We start from the raw sequence: 22,461 nt of genomic DNA, 5'->3' as shown, positions 1-22,461 counted from the left end.
ACGATCACCAGCTGTCCTCGCGATAGCCAGGGGAGGAGATGTAGTGACGTCTACTCAGTGCAGAGGATCTGTAGCGTGCTCCAGCCGTTGAATGTAAAAGTAGAGAAGAAAAGAAATTTCGGCGGTCACAGCAAACGAAGGAGCTCAGCCATGAATAAATAAAATCACTATTTAATCAAACTTGGTGCTGGACATTACAGGGATTCACCTTCTCTGACGCGTTTCATTCCGCAAGGAACTTTATCAAAGAGTACAATGAATCTGTTCACTAGCATCCTAAATAGGCAGGATCCTGTCTCCTATTGGCTGATTTTTAATTGAGATCAGTGGAAAGTAATTAATGAATTATATGATCATCATTGAGCCCTTATGTGGAGATGGATTCTGTCTATCAAGATGTATTGTGAACTGACAAAAACATGCAAACACGTGATAACAACCATCTATTGCAAAGACATTGAACACAAAATAACACATTAAAAACAAAGCTAAATAATGTACAGCAACCGAAATATAAAATTGTAACTGGGAATTCTTTTGCACTGGGAGGAAACACATATATAGGAAGAAGATACACAAATCAAATGAAAGGTTAATTGATCATGAATAATCATTATACATAGCACATAAGTCTCTATCATAATTGGTAACCATTAATGTTCAAACAATACTGGTTCCTGTTTCGCATGGTTAACATATTTACATTTAAACAAGATGATGAAATTTCAATTATTTCATAAAAGTGATATTTTTATCATGCACTTATGTACATAAATTGTATTAAATGACATGTAATTATACAGATAGAGCATCATGAACGGCTAATAATTGTATAACCTCTATATATGAATAGACCACATTATGGACCATATTGATACCAGATTGATTTATATTATATTTTATTTTGAAATATGTATTTTTTAAGAAGTTTGATAAATTTATAAACGATGAAGTATGTATGAGGATGGATGGGGACACACTCCCAACACTGTTTTGGACATCAACCATGCAAGAAATGTTTTAGCTCCCATTCGTGGTTGATGCCAAATGGATAGAGAGTGTTGAGAGTGTGTATCCAATACATCTCTCTTTGGTTTAACATGTTTTCCCTGTTGCCTCCTCTGGGATGGCAAGCTATGTGTTCTATGGCAGAGAAGGAAAAGTTTTTGATACCCCCTTGGTGACAACGTGCAAAATGTCTGGGAACTGGATGATTAACATCCCCTTTCTTAATCAATCGGACATGTTCAGAAATTCTTATTCTGAGTGGTCTTATGGTGCGGCCTATATATTTTTGTCCGCAACCACAGAAAAGAACGTAAATAACGAATGATATATTACAGTTAAGAAAGGACTTGATATAATATTTCCTAAGATTAGAATTATAGGAAATATATTTCACCTGACAAGCATACTGGCACATAGAGCAAGTTCCACATTTGAAAAACCCTTTTGGAATGCTAGAAATTTGGGTTGAATTTGACTTAGAAATAAACATACTAGGTGATAAATGTGACGCGAGGGTTTTTGCTTTCCTATAGGAAAATCTAGGGCCCTGTGCCAACATAGGGCAGATGTCCTTGTCTAGTAGCAGTGTATGCCAGTGCTTTGAAATTATATTGCAAATTTCCTGGGATTGTGTGCTGTATGTGCTAGTAAAGAAAGGACTTTTTTTGTTATTACTTCTCACTAATGTGTCTCTATCTTGTTTTGAGATATATTGTTTAGATTTTTTGCACACAAGTTCACTCCTATCCATCTGGTCTGCTTTGGCGAATGCTATATCTATTTCTTTAGCTGAATATCCTCGTTCTAAGAATCTATCAGACATTTCCCTTGCGCGGGACTGAAACACTTCGTTGTCTGAGCATAATTTTCTCAATCTAATAAATTGGGCCCCTGGTATATTTTTAATCAATGATCGAGGATGGGAACTCTGAGCACATAGCAATGTGTTTCTCGAGTTAGGCTTCCTATAAATGTCAGATTGTATATTTTTGTTTGCGTCAATATACAGGAGTAAATCCAAATAATGAATATAATTGATATGGTGCTCAAAGGTGAATTTAATATTGTAAGTGTTATTATTAAGATAAGTGAAAAAAGAATAAAGTGATTGTTCATCCCCCTTCCAAATTATGTGTTCAATTATGTGTTCAATTGTGGAGATGATACCAAAAGATTGAGAAAAGCCACACACTTGTTTGATGGTACTTCTGCTATTATTTGTGATGAACCCTCTGATTTGACACATTATTTTGTCAAATTAGAAAAGCTGTTAGTTGATAATGTTAGACTCTGGTGGGATATTACCTCACTAGAGAATTATATACGATGCAATCGCATCCCCAGGGGCTTGAAGATTAAAAAAGTTCCATCATTTGGCTTTACTAGTAGTCAGTTTGAACAAGAGTGGACTGCAATCCTTAATACTTGTTCAGTAAAACTGATGAATTTAATTATTCAACAAAAAACGACTGAAAAGTCTAGCCTCATGGTGGAAATTAATAATCTCAAATCCAAACTACAGCCGTTTAATAAAAGAGAACAGTTCATCAAAAATGACAAAACACTATCTTCCAATGTAGAAATTAGTGAAGATCTAATTAGTGACAAAAAATCCTCAAAATTTGAGAGGGACCGCCTAGACTATGTGAGAAATCAAGTTTATTGTTGGCAAAAACCTATCACTGTGAAAGAATTCACTGGTTCAAGTACTCCTAAGTCTAAAAGGTATCCAAAACGCAGACAGGAAAATCTACCGAATAAATCTATCTTAAAAAACACACGTACTGAAACTTCAAGCTTTGAGTCTGATTTTTCAGATGCAGATTCTAGAGCTCACTCTGTCTCCTTTGATAGATCACGTGATCACTCCAGGGACAGAGGGACCTCCAAATACACTGACAATGCCACTACCTCATTCAGTCAAAACAAGTGTACTAAGGGATCCGGGCAGTCAGCCTCAGCTTTTTTAGATATGGGGGCCAGAAGCAGGGGAGAACGCGCAGATCCCAAAGAAAACGAGGGGGGCAGGGGAAGGTCCAAACGCAAGAAATACGACTAGAGTCTAGCGACAATATCATCAATTTGACAGGTGTTGAATTAAGTATAGAACAATTAACACTTTTGAGTAAAGGACTAGGATTTGCCCCTAGCCAAAATTTTCAGCTTTTTCAGACGGTCATTGACCTACAAAAATTCACTAGGAAACTGGCCCTGAATAAAATAATGTCCACTAGAAGCAGTTTTGACGTATCAAAGCCCTTTGAGGATCCCGAACAACCAGTTAATATACATGGTATTAATGATGTTCCAGATATGAATTTCATGGAAAACTGTATCTTGTCAGATATGGACTCCTTATTAGAAGAACAAGGAGAACCCCTCACTACATACACTCAGCCATTTTTTGGCAGTGAGGATTCGGGATATCGACCTAAATCATTGTTTTGCCCCAATTTCAACAGGGGGCCTGCTATCAATCTTTTTGAACAACTGGTTGAACGGGACCTACGTATATTATCAAAGGGTTTTTCTAGCTCTTATGTTAAACATGGTAATCTGTCTTACTTACAAGTCCAACAAATAGAATGTCTCAAAAATGAACACAATATAGTTCTAAAAAACGCCGACAAGGGCGGGGCTTTGGTCATATTGTCCAAATCCCAATATCATGCTGAGGCTATTAGACAATTGAGTGACAGAAATACCTATCATCTGCTACATGGCGATCCAACCTCTGAGTACCGCCTCGAGTTATTAGAACTACTGGAGACGGGGCAGATTATGAATGTTATCAATCACAAAGAATATCTATTCCTCTCCTGTCCACATCCCGTGATTCCGGTATTCCACCATCTCCCAAAGATCCATAAGTCGCTGGTCGACCCTCCTGGTCGGCCCATTGTTGCGAGTATTGGATCTTTGGGAGATGGGTTATCGCGGTATGTGGACAGGTTCTTGCAACCCCTGGTACACAAATTACCATCTTACATTAGGGACACTACGGACTTCCTCGTCAGTATACAGGAGTTATCCTGGTCACATGAGTACAGGTGGGTCACTATGGATGTGACCTCCCTGTACTCTATTATTGAACACCAACACGGGTTAGAGGCTATTGAGCACTTTTTGGATCAGTCTACATTATCTATCTCACTTTGCACTTTTTTATTACAATCTATATCCTTTTTATTAACACACAATTATTTTTTATTTGACTCACTCTTTTACTTACAGAATTTGGGTACTGCAATGGGCACAAGTTTCGCTCCATCGTACGCAAATTTATTTATGGGCTTATGGGAATCACGTTTCATTTATCACAGCACCAATTCATATCGTCATAATATCGTCTATTACAAACGCTATATTGACGATTTGATCTTTATTTGGAAGGGGGATGAACAATCACTTTATTCTTTTTTCACTTATCTTAATAATAACACTTACAATATTAAATTCACCTTTGAGCACTATATCAATTATATTCATTATTTGGATTTACTCCTGTATATTGACGCAAACAAAAATATACAATCTGACATTTATAGGAAGCCTAACTCGAGAAACACATTGCTATGTGCTCAGAGTTCCCATCCTCGATCATTGATTAAAAATATACCAGGGGCCCAATTTATTAGATTGAGAAAATTATGCTCAGACAACGAAGTGTTTCAGTCCCGCGCAAGGGAAATGTCTGATAGATTCTTAGAACGAGGATATTCAGCTAAAGAAATAGATATAGCATTCGCCAAAGCAGACCAGATGGATAGGAGTGAACTTGTGTGCAAAAAATCTAAACAATATATCTCAAAACAAGATAGAGACACATTAGTGAGAAGTAATAACAAAAAAAGTCCTTTCTTTACTAGCACATACAGCACACAATCCCAGGAAATTTGCAATATAATTTCAAAGCACTGGCATACACTGCTACTAGACAAGGACATCTGCCCTATGTTGGCACAGGGCCCTAGATTTTCCTATAGGAAAGCAAAAACCCTCGCGTCACATTTATCACCTAGTATGTTTATTTCTAAGTCAAATTCAACCCAAATTTCTAGCATTCCAAAAGGGTTTTTCAAATGTGGAACTTGCTCTATGTGCCAGTATGCTTGTCAGGTGAAATATATTTCCTATAATTCTAATCTTAGGAAATATTATATCAAGTCCTTTCTTAACTGTAATATATCATTCGTTATTTACGTTCTTTTCTGTGGTTGCGGACAAAAATATATAGGCCGCACCATAAGACCACTCAGAATAAGAATTTCTGAACATGTCCGATTGATTAAGAAAGGGGATGTTAATCATCCAGTTCCCAGACACTTTGCACGTTGTCACCAAGGGGGTATCAAAAACTTTTCCTTCTCTGCCATAGAACACATAGCTTGCCATCCCAGAGGAGGCAACAGGGAAAACATGTTAAACCAAAGAGAGATGTATTGGATACACACTCTCAACACTCTCTATCCATTTGGCATCAACCACGAATGGGAGCTAAAACATTTCTTGCATGGTTGATGTCCAAAACAGTGTTGGGAGTGTGTCCCCATCCATCCTCATACATACTTCATCGTTTATAAATTTATCAAACTTCTTAAAAAATACATATTTCAAAATAAAATATAATATAAATCAATCTGGTATCAATATGGTCCATAATGTGGTCTATTCATATATAGAGGTTATACAATTATTAGCCGTTCATGATGCTCTATCTGTATAATTACATGTCATTTAATACAATTTATGTACATAAGTGCATGATAAAAATATCACTTTTATGAAATAATTGAAATTTCATCATCTTGTTTAAATGTAAATATGTTAACCATGCGAAACAGGAACCAGTATTGTTTGAACATTAATGGTTACCAATTATGATAGAGACTTATGTGCTATGTATAATGATTATTCATGATCAATTAACCTTTCATTTGATTTGTGTATCTTCTTCCTATATATGTGTTTCCTCCCAGTGCAAAAGAATTCCCAGTTACAATTTTATATTTCGGTTGCTGTACATTATTTAGCTTTGTTTTTAATGTGTTATTTTGTGTTCAATGTCTTTGCAATAGATGGTTGTTATCACGTGTTTGCATGTTTTTGTCAGTTCACAATACATCTTGATAGACAGAATCCATCTCCACATAAGGGCTCAATGATGATCATATAATTCATTAATTACTTTCCACTGATCTCAATTAAAAATCAGCCAATAGGAGACAGGATCCTGCCTATTTAGGATGCTAGTGAACAGATTCATTGTACTCTTTGATAAAGTTCCTTGCGGAATGAAACGCGTCAGAGAAGGTGAATCCCTGTAATGTCCAGCACCAAGTTTGATTAAATAGTGATTTTATTTATTCATGGCTGAGCTCCTTCGTTTGCTGTGACCGCCGAAATTTCTTTTCTTCTCTAATCTATAATCCTCATGTTCTCCAACTGTTTACGGAATCTGGGGACAAGTGACCTCAAAAACAGCTCACTGACTCCCTAAAGTGCAATAAATGATACTCTACTTTCCAAGCACACATATTTTGTAATGCCACCTTTCAAATTTTGTTTTGCAGTATCTACAATGAGAGATTTTTCTTTATTTTTTTTATTTTCTTTTAGGGATGGTAAAAAAGAAAAAAGAAAAAAGTTTGTTATGTTCTCTAAAAACAATATTTGTTTTTCCTGTCTAAATGATTTGATGCAATTTAATATGAATTTACAAAAAAACGGAGAAAAAATACTATTATAAAGATACACAATGGGATAGTACTAGCAACTTGGGGATATTTTTGTGATTAGTGCAGATTAAAAAGTATTGCAAGACACTTCGTACATGGTCAGTGCTAAATAAGACCGAATGCATGTATCATTTAATAACACAGAATCTAAAATAAATACGTTATTTTTGTTTCCTCTTTTTCAGAAGGAGCTATCCGGACACAAAAATATTGTTGGATACTTAGAGTGTGCCATTAACTCTGCTAGTGATAATGTTTGGGAGATCCTCATTCTAATGGAATACTGCAGAGGTAATCACAGAAGACTTCTTTCGACAATGGATTCAGGGTATCACACCAGATCCGTAATTAACTGCCATGTGATACCCAAAATCGTACATTGATGTATCCCGCTGAACGTGCTTACTAAACAAAATATAAGGTTATGGTAGAATTTCTGAGTCCATCATCAGTTATATGTTATACTTAACATATGACTATATCTTCTTTTTTTATTCTGACTACCCAGGTTAAAATAGCCTAAAATAATTATTCTCCCTGCAAGTAATTTTTGGTCAACCATACCTGCAGTCTCTTGTACCCAGCATGTTTCTCAGGGAAAGTAATACCAAGGCTTCTGAGAATGGAGCACAGTGTGTAACCTCAGAACATCAACAATAAGCTGCTATGGCTCTCTGCTTGTGTTGAAAAACTTGGTACAGCCAAAGTGGCTTCTATTGAATTGCTGTGTAATTGCTTGCAGGCCCCTAACTCAAAAGTTTAGTGCTTACTATTTTATCACTTCATGATAAGTGATTCAGTATTCATTTTGAACACGTGTATCAGAACATCTTGTCTCTTTTGTACTCGTCCAGCTGCAAGTACATTGATTGAAATAGTGTTGTGATAAAAGTCTTTGTTTGCCAGCTGGACAAGTGGTGAATCAAATGAATCAGAGTCTCCAGTCGGGTTTCACCGAGCCTGAGGTCTTAAGAATATTCTGTGACACCTGTGAAGCAGTAGCCAGACTCCACCAGTGCAAAACCCCAATTGTTCACCGTGATCTGAAGGTAACAGCTCCACATTTGCTATACTTTATTGTAGCCCTTATTTAATATGATGTGTTGTTCCTTGGCATATTGAATAGATCTCCTGAAACATTCTCTTCTCTCTGTCTCTTATCTGTGCCTTCCCGTAGCCACTTATTGTACTGAGAAGTACAGCAGCAATACGGTACCTCACACATATTTGAATTACACAAGTGTCGGAGGTAGCCATGATTCATTGTTAATGCCCATTCACATTACTATTGACCATAATCCTCTTTTCGTCTCAGGCTCTTCTGCCATTTAACGAGCACAATAACAAATGAAGAAGCGCAAACTGAATATTCACACCAAATAAGTGTGAAAGCAAATGCTAGTGCTCCTCAGTGCTGCCTAAATAAATGGTCTCTAGTTCCATGTTAACCAGTGATCACAAAAATAAAGGCACAATTGAGTGAATGTAAACAGATAGAATAAAACCAGTGTGTGCAATGCTGAAAAGTGAAATAAAGCGCTCACAAAGGTTATGCTGGTTGATATGCCAATAGCAGTGATCAATGTTGGTCAATATCCGCAAACCACATGTCTCCTCAAAAGATGGACATGAGAAAAAACATAGCATAACAACGTTTTAATGCATTGTGACAGATCTGGGAGAGTAAAAATGGCACTCGCATTCTCCCAGTTGTATATGTGTACAGTGAGTGTATTAAGGGCACACATACCACTCAGGATATTCCTTTAGTCCCAGCAAATGTGCCTGGAATTTGTTACTCCAGTCTTCGCATCGGCAACCTGGACTTTGTGGCTTCCCTGGCTATCGGCATGGGAAGTCCTGCGTCTGCACGCACACACACAGTACAGTGTCCCACTGGAGTCAGGCAGGCTGTTACGGAACGCTACGCGTTTCGCCTCTCTTCAGTCAACGGCTTCCTCAGGGGTTTACTTGAATGGGCCACAAAAAAAGCCATATATTAATGAAGCCGTGCTAGAAGGTTTCGTTGGGATATCGCTGCTTAGTAGATATGCTGCTTTATATGTTTGTGCACTTATAGTAGATTGTAAGCTTTGAGGTTGAGTATATATATATTTTTAATTGGTTTACTTTGAATTACTGTGTTTTTCTTTAAAAAATAAAAATTTAAAAAAAACATTCTGTTGAATTTTTTACTTAATTCAGTGGCCAACAGGATAAGAATGAACTTTCTTTTGTTTGACTTTAAGGTTGAGAACATTTTGCTAAATGATGGCGGGAACTATGTCTTGTGCGACTTTGGTAGCGCTACAAACAGGTTTCTTAACCCTCAGAGAGACGGGGTGAACATAGTGGAGGAAGAAATTAAAAAGTAAGTTATTTTTATAATCCGATATCTTGAAGTGCAATATTTGATTTCCCCCCCCCACTCCCCCACCCGTTAGCTTCTCTATTAACTTGTAGGAGCTGGGCATGCAGTAGCACTTTATATAGTGGTAACTGAAAGACAGTGAGACTGGTAGCAGTTGTATTGCTCACAAACATTATAATTAATACCATGTTACTATTGATACTGGAGAATAAAAAAGAGGGGAGGTCCCCAACATTCATTAAGCAAGATATAGAATAACATCAACAAGACATTGAATCAGTGATCATTTACTGTGGATAAGGTAAATGATATACAAACAAAGTGCAAACACACTTCACATTAAGCAATGCTGACAATAGCTAATAAAGGAACACTGAAAAGACAATACAGTATATCAAAACATAATATAGTTATCCTACGTATGGATGATCAATGTGTGATTGGTGCAGATTATGCTGAGCAAAAAAAATCTGGAAGACAAAAAGACAGAAAAGTAAAGAAAGAAGTACAAAAAAACAGGGAGTGCAGAAAGGAAACAAAATCTAAAGGAGCAAAAAAAATCTCAGTGGAATTACACAGAGGGGCAACGTTTCTGGGGATGGACACTGTCTTCAGTCCCGGTCCCACCAGCCTACGGCTGCGCTTATAGTGCCAGCGACGCAACGTCGCGTCAAAACAAATGCATTGGTGTCGGCGCTTATAGTGGACACGACGGCGACGGAGCGACAGTGCTTCCAAAATTCTGGTAGTTAGTGGAATTTGATTTTTGGAGAGACGGTCTCCACATGTGACTGGCTATAAGCCAATCAGGGAGCTACTCCGCCCGTCTGCCTTCCCCCTTGCTGACGTCACTGGCCTTGCAGCCATCGACGTCTCCAGAATCTGAAATACAACTTTTGCAGTGGCGATGGGTGATGTCATCGGTCACGTCGCTGGCTGTATAAGCGCAGCCTAATGCTAAAGGCACAGCCTTTGTCTCCTGAAAAAAAGCTCCCAATGCTGATGCAGTCCGAAAGAGTCACGTAGTATAGCAATCTATGCGTTTTCAAGAAAGTTTCAGCTCAGATAGTTCTCACAGATAAATGGACGCCTCTGATACTGCAGAATGTGGCATTATACCGCAAAATTAGTTTCCACAGAGTTTAATGGCAGACCAGCACACAAGTAACATTTCTATTTACTAATCAGCTCTGAAACTATCTTGTGTATCAAAGTCACTGGCTACAAAACTAAAACAAAACCGGTTAAAAAACAAACCATGCTGCGTTTGATTTCTCCAGTTTTGCATCTGAGAATCTTTAAAAAAGAATCCCTACTGAGTCTGACAAACAATATCCCCTTTGTGTTTTAGTTTAAAAGCAGTGGGGATATGTATTGTCACACATTGGAAAATTGCTCCATAAACAGGTGCAAATTACGTCATTTTGACTGTTCTTTTGCGGCATTGTAACAAGGGGCTTTGATCAAGTTTGTTACCACTTGTGTATTTTGGAGTGTGGTTACAGGAGGACATATTATAAAAATAGCGTGAATCCACTCCAAAGGAATCCCCTGTTCAAATTAATCCAAAATATCAATAGTGAAAACAAAATGAGTGGGGGGCTTGCTGCATTAAAAGGGAGATGTCAAGGCATTGACCTCTGCATTGCATTGTTTGTTTCAGACCCTTTAAAATTGGACAGCCATTTTGGGCCATATTTATTTATTATTTATTTATTTATTTATAAAATATTTTACCAGGAAGTAGTACATTGAGAGTTACCTCTCGTTTTCAAGTATGTCCTGGGCACAGAGTAAAACAAAATAATACATGGTTACATGGGCGTCCGCAGGGGGGGGCAAGGGGGGGCGCTTGCCCCCCCCTGGATCCTCGCAGTCGCAGCATTAATTTAATAAAATATGCTGAGGGAGGAAGAGGCAGCTGAGCCGCGGCCCGGGATTGGATGGGAGGCGGGGCTAGCTGCAGCAGTCACGCAGGGGTGGGGGCCGCCACGTGCTCTCCCGCGCTGACCGCTGTAACTCCCCATCCGGACCGGCACCCAGACTCTCCCTCTGGCCCTGCTCCCTCCTGCACCCCGGCAGACGGCAGTGTGGCCGCATTATCGCATAAGGTAGGGAGTGGGACACGTGGGACCAGGGAGAGATGGCATGGAGATGCGGGGGAGAGACTGAGATTGGGGGGGCAATTTGGCAAAGAAGCTTGGGGGGGGGGGGGGCGAGGGAGATTGGGGGTGGGGGGAGGTTGGGGGGGCAAAGAAGCTTGGGGGGGGGGCGAGGGAGATTGAGAGATGGGAGATGCAGGGGGGGGTGAGATGGGAGATGCATGGGGGGGGAGAGATGGGAGATGCAGGGGGGGAGAGATGGGAGATGCAGAGGGGGGGGAGAGATGGGAGATGCAGGGGGGGGGGAGATAGGAGATGCAGGGGGGGGAGAGATGGGAGATGCAGAGGGGGGGGAGAGATGGGAGATGCAGAGGGGGGGGGAGAGATGGGAGATGCAGGGGGGGAGAGATGGGAGATGCAGGGGGGGGGAGAGATGGGAGATGCAGAGGGGGGGGAGAGATGTGAGATGCAGGGAGGGAGAGATGTGAGATGACGGGAGGGGAGAGAGATGTGAGATGCAGGGGGGGGAGAGATGGGAGATGACGGGGGGAGAGAGATGGGAGATGCAGAGGGGGGGGAGAGATGTGAGATGCAGGGAGGGAGAGATGTGAGATGACGGGAGGGGAGAGAGATGTGAGATGCAGGGGGGGGAGAGATGGGAGATGACGGGGGGAGAGAGATGGGAGATGCAGAGGGGGGGGGAGAGATGTGAGATGCAGGGGGGGAGAGATGGGAGATGCAGAGGGGGGAGAGATGTGAGATGCAGGGAGGGGGGAGAGATGGGAGATGCAGGGGGGGGAGAGATGGGAGATGACGGGGGGAGAGAGATGTGAGATGCAGGGGGGGGAGAGATGGGAGATGCAGGGGGGAGAGATGGGAGATGCAGAGGGGGGGAGAGAGATGGGAGATGCAGGGGGGGAGAGAGATGGGAGATGCAGAGGGGGGGGAGAGTGTGTTTATGAATAATGTGGTGCAACTGCATGCAATGGTGTTTTTTTAATATTTAATATTGCTTTATTAACCTTCAAGCTTTCTCAAATTTGCTTGAAAATGCACCATTTGCCCACTTTTTTTTCAAAATTTTCTCGGGGGGAAAACCCCCCTTATGCTGGTTGGGCTCGCTCGCCACGGTGCACTCACCACCACTTTCGCGCCGGGCACTGGCCGTTAAAATTATGCCCCCCCTGAAAAAATTTCTGCGGACGCCCATGCATGGTTACAAATACAGTTACATAAATGAACAAGGTATACATTATATACAAGACATTGCATGCACAGTTAAAGAAAATATATATTATGTGCGTATGAAACAGTTACAGACCAGATTAAAGTGTGAGACAGCCTTAGATTTGAAAGAACTTAAGCTGGTGGTGGATATGAGAGTCTCTGGTAGGTTGTTCCAGTTTTGGGGTGCACGGAAGGAGAAGGAGGAACGTCCGGATACTTTGTTGAGTCTTGGGACCATGAATAGTCTTTTGGAGTCTGATCTTAGGTGATAGGTACTGCATGTGGTAGGGGAGAGGAGCTTGTTCAGGTAGCTGGGTAGCTTGCCCAGAAAGTATTTGAGGGTGAGACAGGAAAGGTGAACTTTGCGCCTAGACTCTAGTGATGACCAATCTAGTTCTTTGAGCATTTCGCAGTGATGTGTGTTGTAGTTGCATTGGAGAACAAAACGACAAATTGAATTGTAGAGGGTGTCAAGTTTGCTAAGGTGGGTTTGAGGAGCCGAGCCATATACTATGTCTCCATAGTCAATAATTGGCATTAGCATCTGCTGTGCAATACGCTTTCTGACCAGGAGACTTAGGGAGGATTTGTTCCTGTAAAGTACCCCTAGTTTGGCATAGGTCTTGGTTGTCAGGGTATCAATGTGCATCCCGAATGTTAAGTGGGAGTCAAACCATAAGCCCAGGTATTTAAAACTAGTGACAGGTGTTAGGGTGGTGTTAGCGTTGGTTCTAATCAGGAGCTCAGTCACTGGAAGCTTTACAAATTTAGTCTTGGTCCCAAATACCATTGTTACAGTCTTGTCAGTGTTTAAAAACAGTTTGTTTTGGGAAATCCAGTTTTCGAGTCTCAAAAAGTCAGACTGAAGTATGTGTTGAAGATCAGAGAGGCTATGGCTGTGTGCATACAGGATTGTGTCATCTGCATACATGTGTATTGAGGCTTCCTTACAAGCTGTGGGAAGATCATTAATGAACACTGAGAAGAGTAGGGGCCCCAGAACAGAGCCTTGCGGTACACCACAGGTGATATCCAGGGGGTTGGAGTTAGAGCCTGAGATGGACACATGTTGGGATCTTCCTGATAGGTAGGACTGAAACTAGTTTAAAGCATGTTTCCCTATTCCAGAGCTCTGGAGTTTGTTAAGCAGGATAACATGATCAACTGTGTCAGCAATGCTAGTTGCTAGTTGCTAGTAAGCAATGCTAAACCACCAGACACCTTAAAAACCATTCATGTGAATGGACCAATCCCTTATGTACTGAAAATTAGATGCTACACTTTTGAATAGCCTGGATATTTAATTTGCATATCACTGCACTAAATTGAGGTCCTACCCCCCAAAAAAACTAACTTCACTTTTAAAAGCACTTGACGGGGATGGGTCCTTGTGCAGCTGAGTGAGGAGCACTGCTGCCTTCATGTAGCAACATGAAAGTTACTGTAGTTGTAGCACAGTGTGACTATTACCAGTTGTACGTAGCTCCTTCTCAGTCACACTCTCACAGCTTTTCCCCTCTCGCTTTCTCGTGATCTCAGAATTGTAATAACTTCATTCAGTTCTGTGTTAACATGGCGTATGAGGATCAGTGTAATATAAAGGTTATGCTACAGATACACAATTGTTATTTAATAACAAAACAGGGCCGAGGGCCGATTGTTCTTTGTATTTCATTTCGGAACTATGGAGAAGATTTACAAGCTAAAGCTCATTGACCCTTATTCAACATGGTGTGAAGATGTCTTCTTGTGATGGCAATGAGTTTAGTTCTGTTCAAATAAATTCATAACATTTAGCTTAGTGGCCAAAGCGCGTTTGTGAAAGGCTTTGAAAAAGGAGAGAAAATACAACACAGTATGTACAGTCAGGGCCGCAGGCAGATTTCCTGGGGCCCAGGACTACACTTCTGACTGCCCCCCCACCCCGACCCTTTTCACACCTTCGAGCCCCCTCTATTTCCCTCCATTTTCCCATGAGTTTATCTCTCCTCCATATCACCTCTCCATTAATTACCCCACTCACTCGATCCCCCCGCCTCACATGTATTTCTCTCACCTGCATTTCACTCTTACTCCTTCTTTTCCTCACTGACCCTCACTCTCCCCCCTCCGTCAATTACCCCACTCAATCCCCCCCCCCTCAGACTAATTCTCTCCCCCCTCACACAATTCACTGCACAAAATATACCAAAAAAAACCCACCCCCAATGCAAAAAATATCATACCCCAAATACATAAAAACAAATCCCCACCCCCCAAATATATACATTCCTCCACCCCCCCAAATACATACAAAAAGACACCTCCCCAATAATATAACCCCCCATACATATATATGTATAAAAAAAATACATATAAAAAAAGACCCCCAATCCTTATATAAAAACGCCCCAATGCATAAAAAAAAACAGTACATATTAACCCACCCGTACATATTTTTTTAAAAAGTACATATTAGAATCTCCACAGTACATATTAAAAAAAAAAAACAGTAAATATTAAAAAAAAAAATTACCAGTACATTTGAAAAAATAACTGTACATATTAAAAAAAAATAAAAAAATGAAGTACATAGACTTACCTTGGTGATGGTCAGGCCGGGCCTTGTGACTGCCGGGTGGGGGCGATTTCCGTGGGGGCGACTGCCGAGAGGGTGACTGCCGAGGTGGATGAGGGGTGACTGCTAAGGATGGGGCTGCTGGGGGCGGTGACTGCCGGGAGGAGTTGACTGCTAAGGAGGGGGCTGCTGGGGGCGGTGACTGCCGGGGGGGGGGGAGTGACTGCTAAGGAGGGGGCTGCTGGGGGTGGTGACTGCCGGGGGGCAACTGCCAAGAAGAGGGCTGCCGGGGGTGTGACTGCAAGAGGGGGCGACTGCCCAGGAGGGGGGTGACGGGGGGGGTGACTGCCGGGGATGGTGACTGCTGAGGAAGGGGTGGGGGCTCGGTAACTGGCCAGACAGAGCTGGTGACTGCTGAGGAAGGGTGGAGGCTCGGTGACTGGCCAGACAGTTGCCGCTGGGCCCCGGCTCTCCCCACTTGTAGACCTCTTCCTCTCTCTGTCCCACGCCAGACCTTCTGACTTCAGCGTGCACTCCCACTCATGGCAGCACGCGCCAGAAGCTAGGCCAAGCTTAGTTGCGATGCGCCGACGTCAGAGAGGCCCATTGCACACTGACGTCAGAGGGGCCGGCGTGGGACAGAGAGAGAGGAAGAGGCCTGCCGTGGGGAGAGCTGGGGTCCGGCGGCAACTGCTTTGTCTGGCCACCGGGCGTCCCACCACCACCCGGCCCCCCCGCCGCCACCTCGCCCAGGACACTTGTACCAGCTGTCCCCCCCTCTCGGCGGCCCTGTGTACAGTATGCATGTATTTGTTTATTTGTACACAGCAGTAATACACGTGACAAAATATTAGGCGACATAATGGGAATAAGCGCAATAGACCTGAAAACAAACATTAGTAAACGGAATCCCTGCCCCTAAGAGCTTACAATCAAAGAATGAGGTCAGAGTAGGGAGAAACCAAATGCTAATAATCCTTTAGTTGGATTTAAGGGCAAATGTTTATACAAATATAAATTCCCTGCTGTGGGGAGAGCTAGCTATTGTATCATTGCTTTTAAATAACCCCTCTCACCATGTAAGAGCAGCATACTGTACAGTATGCTGTACAAACAAGACTTACTCTGCAGCAATGTCAATTTTTCTTTATGAACACACAATACGATTTGTATTTTCTCACCCCAGATGCTTCTCAGTTATAGCTCATGACGTGCCTGTGAATGATGTCCCATGAACAATAGCCAAAAGATTGAAAGCACATTTGCTTTCTGTAGACTGTTTTTTGACAAACATGTCACGTTTAGGTTGTCTGTGATGATTGAAATCCTTTTTGAAAATTGCTGGTTTTTTTTTTTTAACTGGCGTGTTTTTGTCCATAGGAAAGTATTTGTATTTAATAACCTTTCTTTGACCTTTGTCGCCCTGTGTTAGAAAATTGATCGTATTTTCTCATCATTGTCAAAAGAGAATTAAAATGATTGTGACGGGCAGTTTGTGTGTAGGATCTCATTAAGTTTCATAGAGCTTCTGATTATGCATAGGAACAACCAAGACGTTTTAAGTACAATTTAACATAACATACAGTAATTTGTACTGGACTTGCATTTATTTAAAGATAGGCAATTAACACACCCTCACGTACTTTATCTTCAAGGGTGACATATGATCCTTTATCAGTCATAAGACGTTAGAATGCTTACAAGCCGCAAGCACCTTCACAATTAGGCTGCAGTAGCCGTTTTTTAGTATGTTACTAGGAAACAGAAATGTTTTAATCTATCAAAGTATACCAGAAGCAGATATCTTTGGGTGATAGGTCACAAAGTAAAAAGCTGCGCCTTACACTGCCAGATGCTACAAAGAAAAAATATGTATTTAGTTATTTATTTAAAGGTGACTAGCATAATATATAAATATCTATATATCTATATATATATATATATATATATACATGTAGAGGTATCAGTACCATGTTAGCCGAGCTTCAATAATCAAAAAATAAATAGATGATACCGTTCTGTGGCTAACGAAATGCTTTTATTTGTGCGAGCTTTCGAGATACACTGATCTCTTCTTCCGGCGATGTTACAATGAATGAAGCAAGCAAAGGGTATACTTAAAAACAGTGTCTATTGGAATGTTATCTGTGCTTGTCTCCCCCCTCCCTCCCCCCTCCCTGTGTGGATGTGATTTATGGCTAGAGGTGTTAAATGGTTCCTGAAAGTTAGTGATGTAAGAGTGTGTGTGTACCTGTGTGAATATAAATGAATGGAGAGCCCACAGTGTATACAGTGCTTTACTCCCACTCCACACACACCTTTTGTAAAGCACTGTATACACTGTGGGCTCTCCATTCATTTATATTCACACAGGTACACACACACTCTTACATCACTAACTTTCAGGAACCATTTAACACCTCTAGCCATAAATCACATCCACACAGGGAGGGGGGAGGGGGGGGGGAGACAAGCACAGATAACATTCCAATAGACACTGTTTTTAAGTATACCCTTTGCTTGCTTCATTCATTGTAACATCGCCGGAAGAAGAGATCAGTGTATCTCGAAAGCTCGCACAAATAAAAGCATTTCGTTAGCCACAGAACGGTATCGTCTATTTATTTTTTGATTTTATATATATATATATATATATATATATATATATATATATATATATATTATTTGAAAAATTTATTATCCAGGATTACAGTGTTAGTTAATTATTATGTCTCCAGTAATAGTGATAATAAAGGAGCATTCCTTCTTAGGGTCCAAGTGAAAAAAAAATCACGTCATGGACGAAATGGAGGAGGACTTTTCCCCTCCCGTTTCCTGCAAAATGGTCCCCACGGTCACGTGACCGTACTGTGCCTGAGGGGCCGTGGCACTTAGGCGCCGTGACCCCTCCTGCACTCAAAGGGTTATTCCTCCATTTTGTTTGCTGGTGCAGAGGATGGTAGTAGAGGCACCTCTGAAGGTAAGTATCTCGTGAACCAAGCGGGTTCTCAGAGCTGAAATGAAAGCAAGAGATCCCCTGCTTCCCACCTTTGGGGAAAAAAGGGGTGGACGAAATGACACCTTTAATAATAGTGGAAAATTCAATCGAAAATGATTTGTAAAGAAAATGACCAATGCCCAAAATAGCCTCATTTTTAAAGTGAAAGACTTGTATAAAGACAACATATGGACACTTTCAGTTTGAATGTGTACTGTCAACATCATAACACTAATGTTATATGCATTTGACAATACACATAGAAACCGGGGGGGAAAAAATGACTTTCACAATTATTGAGGTTTTTAAACACCATTACCCCGGTGGACCCCAAAATGACATCATTCATCTAAGAAACTTATGGAAGTTACCAGTTGTGCATCGCACTAAATGTCATTGTCACTTTACTTAATACGCTTCACTAATTTCCTTACCAGGTACACCACTCTCTCATACAGAGCGCCTGAAATGATCAACCTTTACGGAGGAAAGCAAATTACCACAAAAGCTGATATCTGGGTAAGAAAAGAGAGCATATTAATAATATAGATGAAGACCATTTTGTACTGATGACAAGAATGGTTTTCACAGAGCGATGCTATTTTTAGCCTGACAGTCATATTCCGGTGATATATTACAGCTGGGTTCCTCACCCAGCATGTTCAAACACCTTTTCTCTGGCAGAGAACAGGCTTTATTGAATAATGTTTCTGTGTATCTCCATGCACTGTGAGCTATAACTAAAACCTCCCTCTGTAAACAATAAACATAACACTCCAAAAACAGTATAATTGTTGCAATCAAGATGCTAAATGGATCAGGAATACAAACGCACAAACAATTATTCCTTACAAGAATTCGTTTTCTGAAACAGCCTAAACTAACAGCGGTAACCACAGTCCAGCCACTTCTCATAATATATAATGGTAACACAGGGGAAAAAAATATTACAACTTTAGGTCAGCATCACTGCATTACTAGCCTAGTGCATGAGACATTACAGTGTCTGTCCCCATTGAGAGCAGTTTAAGAAATGGTATATATAGAAGCAAATGTATCCCCATTACCCATTTAAGATTTGTCATTAAGTGAGTGGATCCATTGCAAAGGCTGGAGAGCTCCAATATGTGTTCTGTGTTTTATTCAATACGTAGAAATACTGGACATAGCAATATTCTGTATTGCTTTGTACTGAAAAATATACATTTTTAGAAATGGATTCTAATATATGTGCTACGGTTCAATAATGAACTTATAAAAACTGCACAATGTTTTTTTTTAACCCAAATATGCCTGTTTACATCAAAAATTTTGTTTGAGCATTTAACTACATTTTTAAAGCAGTTAAGTGATATTTTGTATAATGGATCACAAATTTGTAATACTCCCCTGGAATTTTGTATTGGGAAATTGACTATAGAGTTTACATGGACAAACACTGAATGAAGTAATTGTATCTACTAGCTGCTGTTTTATTTTTAAGGGTTGATACTCTGAACCTAAAGGTCCTGGTTTGAAGTTATCTACAAGTAGTTTGCTCTAAATGAGGAGAGTATAATTTAGTAGTATGCTTATGTCAGGCATCCAGGGTCCAATGTTAAATGGACAAGAAACAAAAGGTGACACATTGTGGGCTCATTTGCATGTCACTACCCAGAATCCCTTGCTGCAGTGGAAGCACTGTATGCTGGGGATAATGGTGAAAGGCAGGGTTGCAGACCTGCCTGAGACATGTGAATGTGCTCACAAGTGGTCATTTTATTTGCAGTAACTTTAAACGTTGATAAATTCAATTTAGTTGCAGAATCTATTCAGGCCAAATGTAACTGTCCGGATCAGGGGCGGAACAATTTATTATATAATTATAGTAATATGATTTCTAGAATTAAAGGCAGCACATTATCTACCTGTATTTATACTTCGTGTATGTTAAAGAAGTAATGGGCATGAGTAATGCAAAAGAGCTCCGGATCAGCCCTTGGCAACAGATAAATTGTCATACTCCTTCCCATGAATGTTTTCCAAATCTTCAGTTTGTAATATCCATAGGAAAAGGTGCACAGCCTTTTTTAGCAAGTTATACTGGAGTTGCAATGACGTTAACCTATCTGGGATCTTTACCATTCAACCCAACTTTTAAATGATTTGAATATATAAGCACTGTAAAAACAGACGTCATAAGAAAGTGCTGTACTTAAGAAAATAATGGTGGCTCTTCTATGCTCCTCTAAATTAGTCCTGGATATACTGTACTTAAATTGAGTCTTATTTGGATTTTTGCAGTCCAGCTCATTCAGGGAAGCTCTTACGAAAATGGCCGAACCTCAACTTGAATATTCAGTGGCAAGGCACCTGTGGCTAGCAAGGCACAATGTCAGCCAATTGAAATGTCAGGTTATACATATTGCTCTATCATGAATATAGGTGGTTCAGTATTATGGTAATCCTATATAATCTGTTACCGCTTTGTACACACTTCCGGGATGTGTTCCAGCACTGCATGTGAGTGATGTCACAAGAGGGTGGAGCTAGAGAGGCGTAGTGTTCTGGGTATGCGTCAGGGTTGCGTTTCAGTGACGCCACCTTGGCAGCACACTGTCTACCTGCTCCAATTTTATGATCAATACACTTTTGAGGTATATGCTGTGTTGCAGCTGCATCTTATTTACAATTGCACTTTAATATAATTTGTTTATCATTGTGTTATCAAAGAAGGTATATTGTTTTTGAATATATGTATAATATGGCATTGTGCTTACACTTTATATAGAGTTTCTATATTCAAGTTTTTTTTTACTATTGATCGTTCGTATCACTTCCTGTTCACCTGTGTTTGATGCCAAATTTGCCTTTAGATATGTGCTTAATTCTGTCATTTTCACCGGATGAAAGGTCCGTCACGGAGATAAAACTTTATTTTCGCTCTTACTCCTAAAATAAATAAAAATATCTTTTGAAAAGACTAAGTAGTGCTTTTTGTCCAATGACTATTAAAAGAGATCCTGCTTTTGCTGTGGGGTTTTTTTTTGCAGTTGAATTGTTCCCATACATGGTAAATGCTGAGGGTGAACTCCACTTGAATCTGGCACGGCTTTCCCTACAGCTGGACTGAATCCCGTTACTGCCATTAAGTTTGTTAACAAAAAGACCTGTTGCTGAGTATTGTACAGGCGGTCCTCGGTTATCCGACGCAATGCGTTACTCAAAATGGCGTCGGATAGCGAAGCGTCGTAAAGCGAAACCCCTTTTCCCATAGGAACACTGTTTAAATCAAACGTTCCGTTCCTGAAGGCATTTTTAATGCTAAAATACACAGAAAATGTTACTCAAGCAATAAGATATGCAGCACACACATAGATTATGATGGAAACATTATATTTATTGATTCCAGAACTGTAAAATAAAACTATGCTGTATTCTGTACAGAAATGTACACGAGCAAAAAAAAAAAACATCAATTATTGGAGGAAGATGATTGGGGGGGGGATCTTCAACAGACAACGGACTTTTTGGAGGTGATGTAGGTGGAGTTGAAGGTTTCGGCCTCTTGAAGAATCTCTTCATTGAAGTCTGCATAGATCCTTTCCTTTTCTGCGTGTAGATCTCTCTATAGCAGCTGATTTGGTTAGACACCCCACGACTGACTGTTGAACTCCGTTCAATGTTAGGGTCATTGTCCTCAAATATGGCCAGTGCGCTATCAATGTGCTTGAATGCCACAGCCAACATTTTGGTTGACAATGATTTACGTGGCTGTGGCTGTGCCACATCAGCAGATTGGTGGGCCTGCTCTTCAGCAATTTTTTGCCCTTCTAATTGCATGAGGTCTTCATTGCTCAACTCGTTAGAATGTGAGGCGAGCAACTCCTCAATATCCTCGGTTTCCACCTCCAAGTTGAGATCTCTGGCCATTTGCACAACAGTTTCTGTAACCTCTGCAACAGTCTCTGTAAGGCCTTGGACATCAGACACAAAATCAGGGCAAAAATTACGCCAAACTCCATTTCAATTGGATTGTTTCACCTTATTCCATGCCTCTCCGATGTTTCTCACTGCATGGAGAATGTTGTAACCCTTCCAAAATTCTTTTAAGGTTGGACCACCTTCCACATCAGTTGCTCTGATAGCCTGGGTAAATGTTCGCTAAAGATAGTAGGCCTTGAAGGAAGCGATAACCCCCTGGTCCATCGGCTGTATCAATGAGGTGGTGTTGGGGGACATGAACACCACCATGACGTTTGGATGATGGTCATCCAGGTACACGGGATGGCCAGGAGCATTGTCCAGGAGCAGCAATGCTTTAAAATCGAGGTTCTGGTTCATGCAATATAATTGCACAGCTGGAATAAATTGATGCTGGAACCAGTCCTCAAAAAGGCTCCCTGTTACCCATGTCTTACGGTTGGACTTCCAAATCACTGGACGTGTGTTCTTTGCATAACCCTTGAATGCCCTAGGGT

General features: G+C 40.8%; 1 protein-coding gene across 5 annotated transcripts in view; it reads left to right on the top strand.

Annotated features, from left to right (window-relative positions):
• The window catches only part of BMP2K (BMP2 inducible kinase), a 164,046-nt gene that overhangs the window by 105,337 nt on the left and 36,248 nt on the right, over positions 1-22,461 (top strand). For 4 of the 5 annotated variants that reach the window (XM_075606622.1, XM_075606618.1, XM_075606614.1 and 1 more), the window contains 4 exons: positions 6,932-7,037; positions 7,653-7,795; positions 8,996-9,117; positions 18,439-18,520. In XM_075606622.1, coding sequence (XP_075462737.1) covers positions 6,932-7,037; positions 7,653-7,795; positions 8,996-9,117; positions 18,439-18,520 — 453 coding nt within the window. Of the gene's footprint in view, positions 1-6,931; positions 7,038-7,652; positions 7,796-8,995; positions 9,118-15,017; positions 15,112-18,438; positions 18,521-22,461 lie in introns of those variants that run through there. The other variant, XM_075606628.1, reaches the window with a different exon arrangement.

This window comes from Ascaphus truei, chromosome 1 (genome assembly GCF_040206685.1).
Source record: "Ascaphus truei isolate aAscTru1 chromosome 1, aAscTru1.hap1, whole genome shotgun sequence".
Lineage (NCBI taxonomy): Eukaryota > Metazoa > Chordata > Amphibia > Anura > Ascaphidae > Ascaphus > Ascaphus truei.
Note: the sequence above shows the minus strand (reverse complement) of the source record. Positions and strands in the feature narration are given on the sequence as shown.